The sequence below is a fragment of the Vanessa tameamea genome, chromosome 3 (assembly GCF_037043105.1).
Source record: "Vanessa tameamea isolate UH-Manoa-2023 chromosome 3, ilVanTame1 primary haplotype, whole genome shotgun sequence".
Taxonomy (NCBI): Eukaryota; Metazoa; Arthropoda; class Insecta; order Lepidoptera; family Nymphalidae; genus Vanessa; species Vanessa tameamea.
The window spans coordinates 8626016-8641716 of record NC_087311.1 but is presented as its reverse complement, the minus strand read 5'-3'; the positions used below and the strand labels follow the sequence as shown (position 1 = coordinate 8641716).

The 15701-nt window shown below is 32.7% G+C and overlaps 1 protein-coding gene across 2 annotated transcripts; it reads right to left on the bottom strand.

Moving 5' to 3' along the window:
* Nucleotides 1-2512: 2512 nt before the first annotated feature.
* On the bottom strand, nucleotides 2513-14938 carry LOC113397468 (transcriptional regulator ovo-like). Of its 2 annotated transcripts, none has more exons than XM_026635840.2 (4): nucleotides 14571-14938; nucleotides 5055-6778; nucleotides 4285-4710; nucleotides 2513-4175 (listed from the first exon to the last, which is right to left on the bottom strand). In XM_026635840.2, exons 1-4 carry the CDS (start codon nucleotides 14728-14730, stop codon nucleotides 3990-3992), a joined length of 2496 nt encoding a protein of 831 aa, XP_026491625.2. In that variant the 5' UTR covers nucleotides 14731-14938; the 3' UTR covers nucleotides 2513-3989. The 2 variants fall into 2 exon arrangements, with proteins under 2 accessions (XP_026491625.2, XP_026491626.2); XM_026635841.2 differs by having other exon boundaries at nucleotides 5112-6778; nucleotides 14571-14937.
* Nucleotides 14939-15701: the final 763 nt, after the last annotated feature.

Below are 15701 nucleotides of genomic sequence, written 5' to 3'. Positions count from 1 at the left end.
AACTCGAAATTTTATTTTTGGGCTACCGATTACAGATGAGTTGATTCGCATTTAAGCGTTTCTGAATATTCTACCCTAAGGGCTGAAATACACACCAATGTGGTATACAAAGAAGTCTTACATTAACGTATTATTTTTGGCCTACCGATTTAAAATGAGTTGATTCGCATTGTAGCGTTTTTGGATATTTTACGCCTAAGGAGAGAAATTGGGTAGACATTTCGTATGTAGAATAGTCTGGAACTCCGTCATTTTGGAAGTTAGAAGCATGAAATTTTAGTTTTGTGCCACTTATTAAAAATTATTTGATACGTATTTAAGTCTTTCTGGAGATTTGACGCCTAAGGGGAGAAATAGAGTTTGACATTTCGCATACAGGTTAGTCTGGAAGTCCGTCATTTTGAAGTTAGAAGCTCGAAATTTTATTTTTGGGCTACCGATTACAGATGATTTGATTCGCATTTAAGCGTTTCTAAATATTCTACCCTAAGGGCTGAAATACACACCAATGTGGTATACAAAGAGGTCTTACATTAACGTAATATTTTAAGTTAATTTGTAAATAAATTCATATTCTACGCGAGCAAATCCGCGGGTAACAGCTAGTTGAAAATAAAACCCATCGAAAAAAAATATGGAATAAATAATGCATCACGATGCTTTAAATCTTTTGGCTTGACTATACTAGTTGTGCTCATACACGCACACAAGTTTAAAAATGATAAAAACTGAGAAGCGGTAATGAGAATAAGCGTTCGTAAAGTATGGAATTAAAAGAGTAGTTTATTAGACATAGAGCTCCAAGCCAGCCGAACTTGCACATGATTATCCTGAACAGACTCTGTGCAGCCTTAATTTTTTAGGCTATCACTAGCTATACGTCAGATACATCGGTACAAGAGTTACATGCAACCTGGATGCCCCACGTGGCTATGATTTTATATATGTATGTCGCATGCAAAGAAGTCAACGGGTTTAAAAGAGTGACGTCATTAATGGCTGATTCACAGTTAGAATATAAGTGCCCAAGATTAATAGTGATTATATTAAAACTCTCGCGTAGTATTACAATCGTAAGATACTCTATACCCGTCTCTGTAAACTGGACAACATGTATGTAAAATTTTACGAAGATCGGTTGAGTAGTTATGACACGTAACAAACAAACTCTTATTTAATATAAATGATATCAATAAGAGTTATATTTTTTTATAATATATCAATTGATGGTTGTTATAGGGAATTCTTTATTGCAATTCGTTTACCAAGGAATTAATTTGTATGATTTTGTTATTATTGAAATTAAGCGGAAACAAAATGTGGAAGAGAATGAGATTACAAGAAGCCGTTCCTGGTCCCGACAAACTCAGCTGTCTCGGTTGTTATAAAAATATATTATGGTACTGATTCAATTGATTCAAGCGTGATTTAATTTCAAGTGGTATTCAATATTAAAATATAGGCATTGCTTCAGTACATAGTATAAAACAAAATCGCTTACCGCTGTCTGTTCCTGTGTATGCTTTAAAATTACCCAACAGATTTTGATGCGGTATTTTTTAATAGATAGATTGATTCAAGGAATGTTTATATGTATAATATATGCACAATATAGTCGAGAAATACTGATAATTTTAAAAGGTTTCTAAAGTGATGGTGTAAATAAACATATTTTTCCCCTTACACTGCAAACGCTGGCTGAACCTTACGAGATAGATCAAAATAATGTAGTACAGTATTGTACAACTTATAAATGTCTTCAAAGTGATGGTATATGTCTATCTCTTAGAGATAACCCACAATAACCTTTTATCACAATAATTCACAATAATTTTTTATCCTTTACTTTTTACGAGAAATAAGAGCTTATCATCGAAGCGATTTTAAGCAATACAGTATTAATCCATATCAAACTAAGTACATTACATACATTGTGCATTTAATATAGCTCAATAAGGCTTAATAATGGCCCATTACAGCATGTAATTTAAGTGAATATTTTCGAAGATATTACAGATTCAAAACGCAGGGCATAGCGGCTTGTATTGGCTAACGACTGAAAAACTGAACGTTGTAAGACATTCTGTAGTACATTTAGTATCAGCATTGCACCCGTGCAAAGCCGGGGCGAGTCGCTAGTTATGATATAAAATATAACGTAACATAATAAAAATGTTTAATACATTTATTAAGTACTATGTATAGGTAGTTAGTATTATCTGGTTTATTTAGATTGTTACTGTTACTGTAAGAAGTGAATATAAATGAAAAATCAAACAAATCTCGATCGAAGCATTCAGATGAACGTGAAATATTTTTCATGCTACTTAGAATATGAATATCGCTTCATGAATATGGTAAAAAATGCATTTAAGCACCCCACATGATAACTGACTTTTTTAAATTAAAGTGATTTCCTTTTTTGATACTGTTTATTTGTTAACAGCAAAACTTATCAGACGAACGAACAAAGCATAATTCATCAATTAAATGATGAAATAAAACAAAAAAATAATGTTTTAATTTGTATATATTGCTTATCAGTACAGAATAACAAGAGAGTTTCCAAAAAACATGAAACTACAACTTGAGATTGGACTCAAAATGCTAATAAATGCAAAAGACGTGTAGGTTAAACCAAGGCATTGCGCTATCACAATATCATGGAACAAAATCATACGATAAGCCGATATATTAAATAAACGTTCAGATCTCTCAATTCCTATCCAATCGTAAAAAATACTATAACAATTTTAACTTTTTTTAAAATCTCATATACACTAATTAGGTACTACTAAAGTATTTAGATAAAATTATTTTTACTAATTTTACTTCTATTCACTAATTTAGACATATTTACAATTTCTCATTGTACCCACAAGCTTCGCTGTGAAAGCGCAATTTAATCAAAAAATTGAGCATAGTAGTATTACACAAAATAAAAATTACTTTCAGAATAAAAGCGATTCACAATATTTACCTCGATGTTTAGTTATGCTGTAACAATCAACGCACATAATAACTTAATTAAACAATTATATAATTCTCACACACACTCACAGCACAGACTGTATCCAAACAATTCTATAATTTAAATTATATAAATAAATCTAAAAATGCATTTAAACTTGGTACGACTTTTGGTTGCAACTCCTTGGAGGATATCGCAAAGTTTACAAAAAAATATCATCGTAAGTACCAACAAAGACAAAATATAACATTAAGTACATAACACATAAAACTTGTGACATGATTTGTGTTATTATTTTGAGAGACGATTAGAAGCTAATATCACTAAACGAGGAAAGAGATTCCTTATTCCTTATGTTGAGTTATTTCAAGACCTTATTGGCATTGATTTATTTATGATTTGGACAAAAACAGTCATCCGAATCATAATCGTTTCGTTTCAAGTCAGTGAAAATTTGAATACATATATTTAGCACCATCCGACAAGCCAATTAAATAAAATTAACGCTGATTTGAAATGAAACTCACAATAATTTTATTAACATTACAAATGTTTATCAACTTAAGTTAATCGTTACTACTAATATTATAACTAAACTTAAAATAAATCCCGTACCATCACCAAAGATTGCACATAATACCCGATACTTTGATTTCTACTTGCAGTCGCGCCTCCTTATTAAGGCTAGTAAGGATTTTCTTGACTGATAAAAAAAAGGTATTTTATTATGGAACGTAAGATCGGTGTTCCTCATTTGAACCTAAATCGCAGATGGGTTACAAATTGAGTTAATACCTACATTAAGTTTGGAAGACAGCGTATTCGATAAATAATAAAAAATATTTGTGTGAGCTAAAATTTCACACACACTGGGATTTTTAAATCCTTTCAAAATTGCTTTTTATACGGACGGAATAAATTATTTTCTTTCCAAATTTTGTACCGAAGGTCAGTTACAGTAATAGGTTAGTAAATACTCTTTCAAACGGTACAAAATAGGTTACAATAACCGATATTCTTAATTATGAACTGGCATAGGCAACTGGCCCAAAAGCTGATTGGCGAAGGATGCGTTTGTAAATTTGAAGTGTCTTTTATCGTAAAATTTTAGCAAAGCTGGAGAATAAGGGTGTTGCTTTTTAAGATGCATGTAGTGTTCTTCAGGTTCTGATGTAGTGTGACCGCATTCTTCACACACGTACATCTGAAAAACCAAATTACCATGTTACATGTGAATTTAATACGTAGTAGTGCGTCATTATATAATACAAATATATGCCTGAATTACTTTAAATAATACATATTGTAGTTACCTTAGTTCTTCTTTCTTTGTACGCATAGGTATGTTGAACTCCGTGCACTTTCAAACAGTGGGATTCTAAAGAACATCGTTGGGTAAAAGATTTTTCACACAAGTTGCATTTATATGGTCGGACTCCTGTATGTGTTCTAGTGTGCCTCTTAAGATCAAAAGTATCATTGAAACCTTTGCCACAAAAAGTGCATAGGTATCGTTTCACATCGGAGTGGCATTTCATATGTCTATTTAAAAGTCTTTGCAGGCTGAAGTTCTTTGAGCATACTCGACAAACAAATTTGGTCGGGTCGTCTTCGCTAACTAGTACTTGCTTATTCTTTTCTTCTTCTCTTTGCCTAGCATTTGCTTCAGTCGCTAAAGGATTCTTAACACCATGTCCGCCATTAATAAATTCTAATGGCAGTTCAGCTGGCAGTCCTAACTGTAAAGAAAAAAAGAAATAAGCTTTTTTTTTCTCATAAAGGACAGCCAAGTTGAAAAACATAATAATATTAGCAGCAAAAACTAAATATTTTATGTGATAAGCTGAGCTTAATCAAAGGTAGCTGTCCTCTTCGACATTTGTATAATTATAAATATATATTTCATTTAAAGTACAAGAACATGAAATTGCAATAGGTGAAAGCAAAAGTTGATTCAGGCTCAGCGTTATATGATAACGTTGTAAGTTTTATCTTCAGTGTCATCAATATTCTTTAGTTCTTTATAAATGACACTGAAGGCAAATTGAATTGAAGCTTCGCCTTAAAATCAAATAATGCTTACCCGTTGCTGCAAGATTTGAATTTTGCTATCGTTGACAGAGCCATTCTTGAGACTTACAGCAGCAGCAGGGCTGAGAGCGGAGTTCTCGATGTGATTGTTGCCATCCAAAGAATTGTTTCCTCCCGGTGATGGCAGTGAAACTCCTGTTGGCGAATCCAGATCCAAAGCGTGATTTGAGAATGGAAAGCCCGGTGAAATTATTTGTTGTCTTTGTTGAAGCTGAACATGAATTTGAAGCTGTTGCATTTGGCCTTCATTGTGTTGAAGAAGAGCTGGATTTAACTGCATTAATAAGTCTGGTCGTTCCTTAGCGAAATTGTAAGTAGAGCTTTGATCTTGGCTAGCAAATGCTAAGTAATTCGCTTTTTCATAATACTGTCTGCTAAGACTAACATGTTCTGCCAGCGATTCAATATCGACAGCATTATGAACGGAGTCGGGTGTTATTGAAGATGATTCTCTTAGCTCAGAATCCGTTATTGATTCAACATGATTATTAAGTAAACTCGCAAAATCTTCCGTTGAATCGGAAAGATTTCCCAATATCCCTTCATTTGGTGCAAAAGTTAATGTAGTATAAAATTGATTATTATCTATAACATCTTCCCCCATATCTACAACCATAGAATCGTCAAAGTTACTACCATAATTGCCAATTGCACCAAGATTTTCTATTTTATTTTCATAATCGATCTCTTCATCTTTAAGGGCCAATCCATAATGAGCATTCTGCATTAAGGAATATTGTTTACTCTGTTCAGGGAAAGTGGTGTTTGTATTTTCAGTGTTTTCACAATCCATATTAAAACCATTGATAATATTAAATTCATTAGAGAAGTTACCATTAGCATTGTATGTGTTTTGACCATTTTTAGAGGAAGGTCCTAGGGTTTCATAAAATGGAGGAAGACTACCGGTTGGAGGACTGTTCGGACCGTAATTAGATCTACCGTCACGGCCATTGCCACCACTACCTGAACCGCCTCCTAGAGCTCCACCTCCGCCTGATGATGGGGCTGCACTACCTGTACCAGAACTGAAACTCCCTGAACCTCCACTGTTTTGTGAGTTGCCATTTGAACCATTTCCACCAGTAGATCGCCCGTGACCAGCAGCTGCATTAATAATTCCTGGTATTTTGTTCCCAGGACGATTTCGTAAAACTAATACGGGCCTAGCTAAAATGCCGTTTGCAATTTTGGAACTGCTAGTTCGTCTTTGCTCTCTAATTTTTTTTTCAGTTTCTTCATCTTCAGTTTCTCCTCTTTTTTTTGCAATAGCATAATCGATTGGTTGATCTTGTTCAGGTTCTGGAGTGGGTAATGTGGCTGGTAGTGTAACATTCGATAAATCTTTTTTATTATCACGAAATTGTGATTGTGACGGTGTCCTTTGTATAACTGAAACTTTTTGGCAGGTGACATTATTGTCAATACCAGGAGAGGGTGTTGATTCCGGGGACGGCGAGTTTCTAGAAGGAAGGACTACGGGTTCGCTCTCTAATAAATCTTTTTCCTCCTTAATTAAAGGTTTGCCTTCCGATTTTTTATCGTCGAGAAATACTGGTAAGTATTGCTTCCGTTCTGCTTGCGTAAGTACATGTCCCCTATGGCTACCATATGGGATTTCTCCCCCTAAAATTGAAGATATAAATCGCCTAGGTTCTTTTGTACGTCGCTCTTGAGCATTTTTCTCGCTATGATTTTCACCGAATACGTCACGATCTGAAACAGAAAATAAAACACATGTTAACATAATATAATTATGTATATTAACTAAATATTTAAGATATTCATGATTATTTTATATAAAACAAGTAACTGAGCAATGTCTATTCTTGTTCGTTTGTAACGTATTCGTGTAGCGTCGCAGGCGTAAGGCCTCGTTGACGTCACTGGTATGTGCCTCCATAACGGTAATACTCGCCTCCGCTTACACACCCACAACACTAATGTATGTATGTGTGTGTAAGTGTCGCATTATTATAATTGACGCCCTAGTAGCTAATTCAAACTTCAGATTGATGGCTATTCATCACAAAGAGGAAAAATAGTTTATTTTGTTTTAAGTTAAACGAAACATTATTTGAATTCAGACGAAACGTATTTTTTAAAGTTAAAGCATAAATGGAACTCCAAATTTTTGATTAACGATTTTTTTAGAATTGAACAAATCAGGAAGGAAGTCATCGAATATATTTTTTTCTAGTTACTCCTAAATATGCGTAGGTAGCCAGTGAAAGTCCCAAGGTTGGTCAAAACGAGTTCCTTTGCCCTTTCTCGGCTTTTGTTAGGGATCCAAGGACGACGCCTGCATTGTTGCGCCTTCTTTTTTGTTTAATTCTCGTAATTGTATGCGTCTGAGCAGACGGGTGTGACAACATAAACTTCTATTATAGGACGTGCATACCAAGTGTATACAACAATAATTTTAAATTTAATTTAAGATTAAAAATTGCATTTAAATTTAACGAAGAGAGTACTACGTTTATACAATGCTTACATTAAATATAATCGAAAAATGCAAATTCATTGTACGACAATCACTGTTTCAGTTTGAATAGGTCGAGTAGATATATATGATATTACTAATTATTTATAACGCGCGTCTTCGTAATTGTATGAAATATTTAATTAGCGGTTAATAATGTTAAATATTTATTTCAACAAGCATTATCTTTAAAATTAATCAGTTGTAGGTTCGATTGAATTTATAATAGAAGAAAAAGGCATTTAATGAATTCATACGTCCCATTATGTACTAAGTATATTCGAACAGAGGACGTTAAGTCGCTCTTTTAGTATTAGCAATTTAAGATCGCTATTTTATATCACATTGGATTTTTGTTATTGGTGGCATTTGCATTTAAAATTATAACCACATTTTAAATTGAATAATCAAAACAGAAACTACGTAATTTATATATGAACAAATGTTAAAAAAAAGATTGCCATAGGAGATACTTTATAAACATAGCATTGAAATCATTGTTCACGAGGCCTATTTAAATAGTGCTGTTTTTGTTCTAAAACGGTAAGTCAAGGCCCCGTAATTATCATGTCCATATCTATTCAGTTACTTGCCGTTTCCTGTAGAGAAACTGTAGGCAACCTTGAATGCGAGCAGTCATTATTCGGCCATTACAGAACTAGCCTTCTTCGCTCACCACATTGGTTTTGGGAAATAATTATTCATACACGATTTGAAACACTAATTATTCAATGTATATCTTATTTTGAACTGTATAACGCTAGGAATAAGGAATAAATTGTTATGACATTATCTGCACAGTGTACTATAATATGCATAAGAAAAGAAGCTATTTATATTTTTTTATTATTTAATTATATCTAAAATTTTAATTTAATGTCAAACAGGTGAACTTAGCGTTAATTGAAATTGATAAAGGAATTTAGAAATCTAACATAATGATATTGTTATACAGTATATCGTAATTTGACCGACAAATTAAAATATGAGTTATATGAGTAATCGCAGACATATCGATCACTGCTAATTAATATATTTTTTTATGTGAGCAAATGTTTCTTGTTCTGCTAATTGATGTAGTATTGATATAATTGGCTAATTACTAATGAGATTTTAAGGATTATGCTGTTGTCATAAACGTTCTTATTATTAAAGTTATGTGATGGCTTTTAACATAAAACATGTATATTGATTCTTTTATTTGAATTCAAAGTGTACATACAAGCAGACTGTAAAACAGGTCATATAGGATAAAAAAAACTAACGAGAAACAGCGGGCGGACTAGTATGTCCTTGCGCTCGGGGTTATCGGACGCTAGTAGCATTTAAAGTATTAAAAACGTAAGACAGCTATGAAGAACCGCTTCGGACGGAGCACATAAAATTCCGTTGAAGCCTTTTTTTCATAAACATAAGTACCGATAGCACACGGTACACCGGGAGCGCACTGGCCGCGAAGGATCTGTTGAAAGGTCGTTTGGAAGGACATTTTATTTTGCTGTATTATTGATCACTAAACACAGCTACTTGACATCAGAATGTTTTATTTACTCGATGGTACGTGCTTATATCATGTATTAATAAATATTTTGAATTTTTTAAAGTTAATTTTACATTTTAAAAATATTTTTAATCGTTAGTTTTTTATTAGGTACATAAATCTTATGAACACCAAAATTGTACCTATGATTATATAGTGAACGAGCCTTCCGGATATTATCAACAGAGAACTGTACAAAAAACATCGCTGTATTACTTTTTGTCTCTAAACGAACAGCTACAAAAACTGTTCAACGTTTTATTATTACTTTGATCACAGCGTGAATCACAACCAGATTTGGCAAGGGTTAATGACCTAAATATGTTTGCCGAAGTGTTCAAGGCTAAAACCGACTAATTTGGTTTGCTAAACGAAAAAAATTCCAACATCTAAGACTGCCGTCTATTATTTTAATACGTATATTCGTTAAACATTTAAGCTTGTAATAACTGTTATTTCAAGTAATATAATTTCAATTTATTACTCTACAATCCTATATAATTTGTTATTTAGAAATGTTTTTATAGTGTTTTTAACTTGTTTGTTATAATATGTTACTTTACATGTTTTAAGTACAGATAACGGCGAAAATAATTATGTTCTACGAATAATACATACTTTGAATTTGTTAAACAGGTTCTGTGTTTTGATACTATTCAATTGTTATGTAGAACGCCTGTACAATGTCCTCAAACCTAAGAGATCGTGGGTGGCGTTCACTAAATCGCTCCGAAATACCTACACGGAATGATTATCTTTTTAAACATAATACAATAGCAGATATGACCTTACTTTAGTAATGATGTACTTAAAAGAATAAAAAAATGTTGTCAAGTAAACAAAAAAATATATGTGATTTATTTGAACACAATATGATTTTAGGAGCGATGAACATACGAAACAGAAACATTTTATTTAAAAAAACAGATTAAAATGTTTAAGTTACTATCCACCACCACGAGGTGGTCTTTAATGCGTTTTGATAACAAAAACGGCTTAAATATCGATGGTAGCTATCAAATCTTAGAATGCACTTAAGGCACAAGTCGACGGCTTTATCGGACAACCAACAATTCTGTTGTCAGATATGTATAATATATATTTGTAAAAATTGTTCTCTAGGTAGAATTGGACATTATAATTTTGTTTGATTAATACTAAACTATGTAAAACAGTCTACGATTGACGTGCGTTGTTTGAATGACGAATTATAATGAGTTACAATTTATACGGGATAAACAAACGAGTAATACTAACATTACTGTTTACTTTAAACCACTAACCTTAATTATTTCAGTAATCACTTTGCGATATATTTACTTGAGGTATACCGTTGTTCAGAGCAAGAAGACATAAAATATTTATAACACAACTTTATGTGTGTATGTATATTAGTTAATAATATCATTTATGTGGTTTTAATAGTTTCCGCAATAGCCTGTCTTATGTACATTGTACACACTTAAGTTTATATTGTAAGTATATAGAATTGGGTTATAATTATTTTTGTGGTGCTTGTTTTAAGTATGATATATTACTTATAATATTTTCTATACACACAAGCCGTTGTATCTAAGATAGCACTGACTCACTCACCTTTTAAAATGTAACACGACAATGATAATAAATATTGCAGTTTTACAATAACTGATCATTAACATAAGTCTACCATTAGTAAGAAAAACAAGACTTTTAAAGCTAGTCAGTTTTTAGGTAATATTAAAGCAAAATAAAAAAAAAATCATCAAACCGCTTCGATTGAAACGATAGCAGACGACTCGATAGTCTACTAAAATTTCAACGATATGTAGCTATTTAGACAACGATTATACACGGTAAATTATAGACGGTCCAAGAAAATTTTCTATATACGTCTAACCCAGGTGCTTATAAACATGGAAGTCATCAAAAAATCTAGCATTTACAAATAAAGAAGCAGATGTATTTCCTTTTAACTACAATGCAATTAAAACTTGAGCCCGCATCTCGGCAACTTATTGCAGAACCGGTGAATTTGAATATTTTAACGAGACATGTGTGACCATTCCTAGAACAAACGCCGCATCACGTGCAACCCATCTTGCTGCGGACACGCAAAAAATATGCCCTTATACACGCTTAAGTGGCATCGACTATTGACTTCTTTAAACGTGAGTCAAAACGTACCTATTACATTATAAAAACCGGTTACTGTCAAAATCACTTAATAACAAAGCAATTATTTGACTACAATACTAATAGTAAAATAATAAATGATATACTAAATAAAATGTAAGGATACATATCCATGTAGTTGTTATATAGCGTAGTCTTTTAATTAATTATTATTATTACTTATTGAGTCGGGCTTTATTTGCATATAAGTAAGAATGAATGAAATAAGAAAATCTCAAAGATTTCTTGGCAAAGATAAGATAACTGAGGAATTGAAAGAGCGTTACGATTAAGTGCAATTGTTCGAACCTAGTCTTTCCAAGAACGGTTTTACTCCATTATGAATGTATTTTTTATGATCGCAAATCTCTGAAAAGGTAAATCGTTAAAAAGTAACACAATAGACGGAGGATACAATAGCGAGCCGGCCACATGGTGAAATGTTTTTCTTTTTTGGTAATCAAAGATTACTTTGTTACTGTTCGCGTACTTAGCATATCTGAGATAAAGGGGTTTAGCGAGATTAAAATATCTACTTATTTTTTTTTTATTATTTGTACTTTTTACTTTAATATTATACTTATCGATCTGATATACATATAAGAATAATTTAATTTATGTTTTTAATATAAATTATTATCTCTTATAAAAAAAACTTAAACATTAATGAAATATAAAGACTTGATTGGAAGAATTGCTTTAGCAATTGTCAATAAACCAATTATATGTATGTATTTCGAGTCAGTTTTATAAATAAGGTGTGGCCGTGAAGAAGCTTTTGAACAATTCCTTGGCCTTAATGTCAAATGTGTGAGTTGATAATAATTGATAGATGGGTGCGTTCATATGTGTAATATGTAATTATTGTAGTTTAATTGAGAGCCAAGTATTGTGTAGCTTTAAATGTTATTTTATTTCCTTTAGTCTCGAAATAAGTCATTGTTTTACTTATTTCTATTCAGATTAGAAATATATATATTTAAAATATAACTGACTCGATATATATCGATATATAAGATTTGTAAAAAAGAAATTATATTAATTACAATTAAATACATATATATGTATATACCGTATAAAATGATGATATATTTTTAATTATTTATTAATAACAAATAAAACCCTTAATATGAAAAGTATACCTATCGACAGTAACGCGTTGAAATCTTTTGTATAAGGTTATGAAAGGATATTTATGTTAATGGAAATTCTTTACCTATAAAAAACTTTATAAAATAAATTTGTTAAGTTACGAATATTAGAAATAGTGCCCTGAATTATTGTTACGAGACTATTGCAAATAATAATTATAGATATAAAATTATGATGAACTATTACAATTGAATAATTGCCAAGCGGCAATAAGGACTCGACTTCCCTTGCCCTTATTTTATATTGCACTTGTCCCCTGACCTTAACAACAATTTGCCTTCTTGTACAGGTGTGAGTTCACCTGGAATTACGATGTATTCTGTTTGCCCTTTATGCCAAACGTACCGATAATAGGAATGCGGGCTTTCCGTAACGGCGCGATCGATCAATATTTCTTTGTTTTATTTTTAACTTCATTAATTTAGTATTCCGTATGAATTTTTATGTGAACATCAAATGAAAACTTTTATAGAAAAGGGTATTTGCTTCGAGAATAACGTCCTATTTTCCAATTTTTTGCCTCTGACATACCAAAATAAAAAATAGTTTGTGCCCTTAAGCAAACCATATTATTTTTATTCAATGTCGACGTTCTTGATGGAAACGGTCAGCAGGCAAGAACAGTACGTTTAATGTAAAACCGTAATACGCATTGTAGTTATTATTGAAATGACAGAGATCGCGGCGAGTGACCTAAATACAAAGCGACGAGCGGAAACGCGCCATTGTGCCGCAATCATTGACACCTCACACCACGGTTCCTGCCATGACTCGACTTGCCCATTTAGAACTGCATATATTCGTATGGCTGATTGCTATCACATGATTCGGCGATAAGAGTTTTATAAAGCCAAGGATAGTTTGTATGAAGTTCATGGTCTCATTTATGTTTTAATTGATTAAAGAATCAGCTACGTTTACTGGAATCAAGTCATACAAATTATTAATTAATAACAAACCTATATACAATGTTGTCGAATTGATAGTTTTTGAACAAATCTAAATTAGTATCAGTTATATCCACTGATGTATCCTTATAACAAAACTACAATGTATCGTCTGTATGTTACTCTGCTTAATGGAATTTTCAATCAGTTTCCATAATGAAATGATCAGAACTGGGATTTTTAGTTTTTTTACTTTAATTGTTCGTGAATACTAGAAATGTTTTTTTTGTATGTTCCTATTTATGCTTTTTTATAAAAAATATTGTTGTTCTTAATTATTACTAAATATTTATTACTTTAATAAAGCTATTTGTTCTCGTCGTGTACAGCGTTCATTGAAAATAATATTCTATACTTGAAATACAACATATCTGCTTCTGTTATTAGAATACTTTGACCTTTTGAAACTGTCCAATATCAGTGTTTTTATCTCTACACAGGATAAGTCGCGATTAAATATTATACTAAGTCAAAATTTAACATCACTCCGCGATAATCTGTACAATACAGTCTGCGAAAAGACGCAAAAACATGACAGTTATATCTGTGATTCACGCGCTGTATCTACCTGACACCGTTAATATCCTTGGTGACGTTTTGTCCGGCTCGCTCATGCTCATGTGATTATAAATCTTTAAAAATAAAATCATATACATAATTTTACATTTACGTTGTCCCGGTACTGATGATCGTCTCCGACAATCGACATTGTCGTTTGTTGTAATGCGAATTGTTGTCCGAGGCGAATAAACCACTTGTTACGTATATTTAAAAGCAACCAAAACATAAAATATTGGCAAAAATAAGCATATATAAAAAGGTTGACAAAAGAAACAACACTCGAAGGATCACGCAAGACACACATGATCGCAGGTAGACGTTTGTTGGCTTAGCGTGGTCGAGAACTGGATTGTCCGTGTGAGTATCCTTTTTTTTAGTTAGTCGAGTAGCCGTTATGGAGGAAGTAAAAGAAAAAAGTATCTCATTTAAGCCTCTAGTATATGATAACTGTTGATGGTTAGATCAACTTAAGACGATATTAATGAATAATTAAAAAGGGAGCTTATGTTATTCATCATATAATAAAGCTCGGACAAATGTTTTAAAATGAAAAATAAAACGGCATGAAAGAAGTCATTATTAATTTGACATGATGGCAGCAGAAGTGTTGGCAAAAATATATCTGAAGCAATGAATGGACTCATTATGTAAAATGATTGAATTGAAACTCACCGACGCATTCCTTATCCTTTTTGGAGAGGAGCGGTATAGGACCGTCATCGAGAGGAGAGCCAGGGCAGAGTGGGTCACCTTTGCTTAGAAGCTCCTGACCCTCCTGTAACTCTAGTTGCTGCTCATGCAGCCGCTTCTTTATAAGGAAAATCTTCGGCATTTTCAAATGCTAATTAACACTGCACTGGATCCTTCAGTTTGTTAAAAATCACAAGTTCTGTAAAAATCACCCCGTCCAATATCGGTAAACACAAGTTTGCATCATAACACTACACGGTAAGTTTCCTCGCGTCGCTGTTTACTTTGTGCGGAGCAGCTAGCGGCACATGCGGTACCGTTGGCCGCTGCGAAAGGACTGAGAGCTCGTAGGTGTGCGGTGCCCGCGACACCGTTGCCCGAACAGGTCCGCCCGCGCCCGCGCCGGCGCCGCCCGCCCGGCCCCGTGCGCCCGCGCCGCCGTCGCCATAAAACCGCCTCTACGCTATGCCATCACAAATACAGATTCCAGTAAAAGTGCAGGCACATAGACGTCCCTGTCGTAATACTAATAATACCGTAATTTTTTCATGAACTTGGACCACATTGGCTGAGATTTCATAAATGTTACAAATTTACCGCGTTACATCATTAAATACGATTAGAATTCATTCACAACGTTAGTTAGTCATTAAACATTGCCGAATATTAAATTAAGAAATACAGTTTTTATGATTAAAGTATAAGCCTACATGGTGATGAAGAATACATGATAATAAACTCATAAAATTTACGAGAATAGACGAATGACAGTAAACTATATAAAATACAATACTATACATTTGATTTATAAGTATAGGTTGAACTTATAAGGTGATAATGAATCATACAATTTTCGTACTTAAAATTCGATTAGTGGCGATGATGTATATTACATGTGGGTACTATTCAGTTACGAGTAGAATTAAAATTAAAAATGACAAAACTAAACTAAATGCTTTGCAGGAATAATAAGTAATCTTATAAATCATGATAAATTATGTTAAATACTAATACTATGTCGGAGTAAGCTAATGGGGAGTTGGTCGTCATTTACCCTCACGACAATTTTAATATTTCACATTTGATTATATTTTTCCTTTCCTTTACAACATA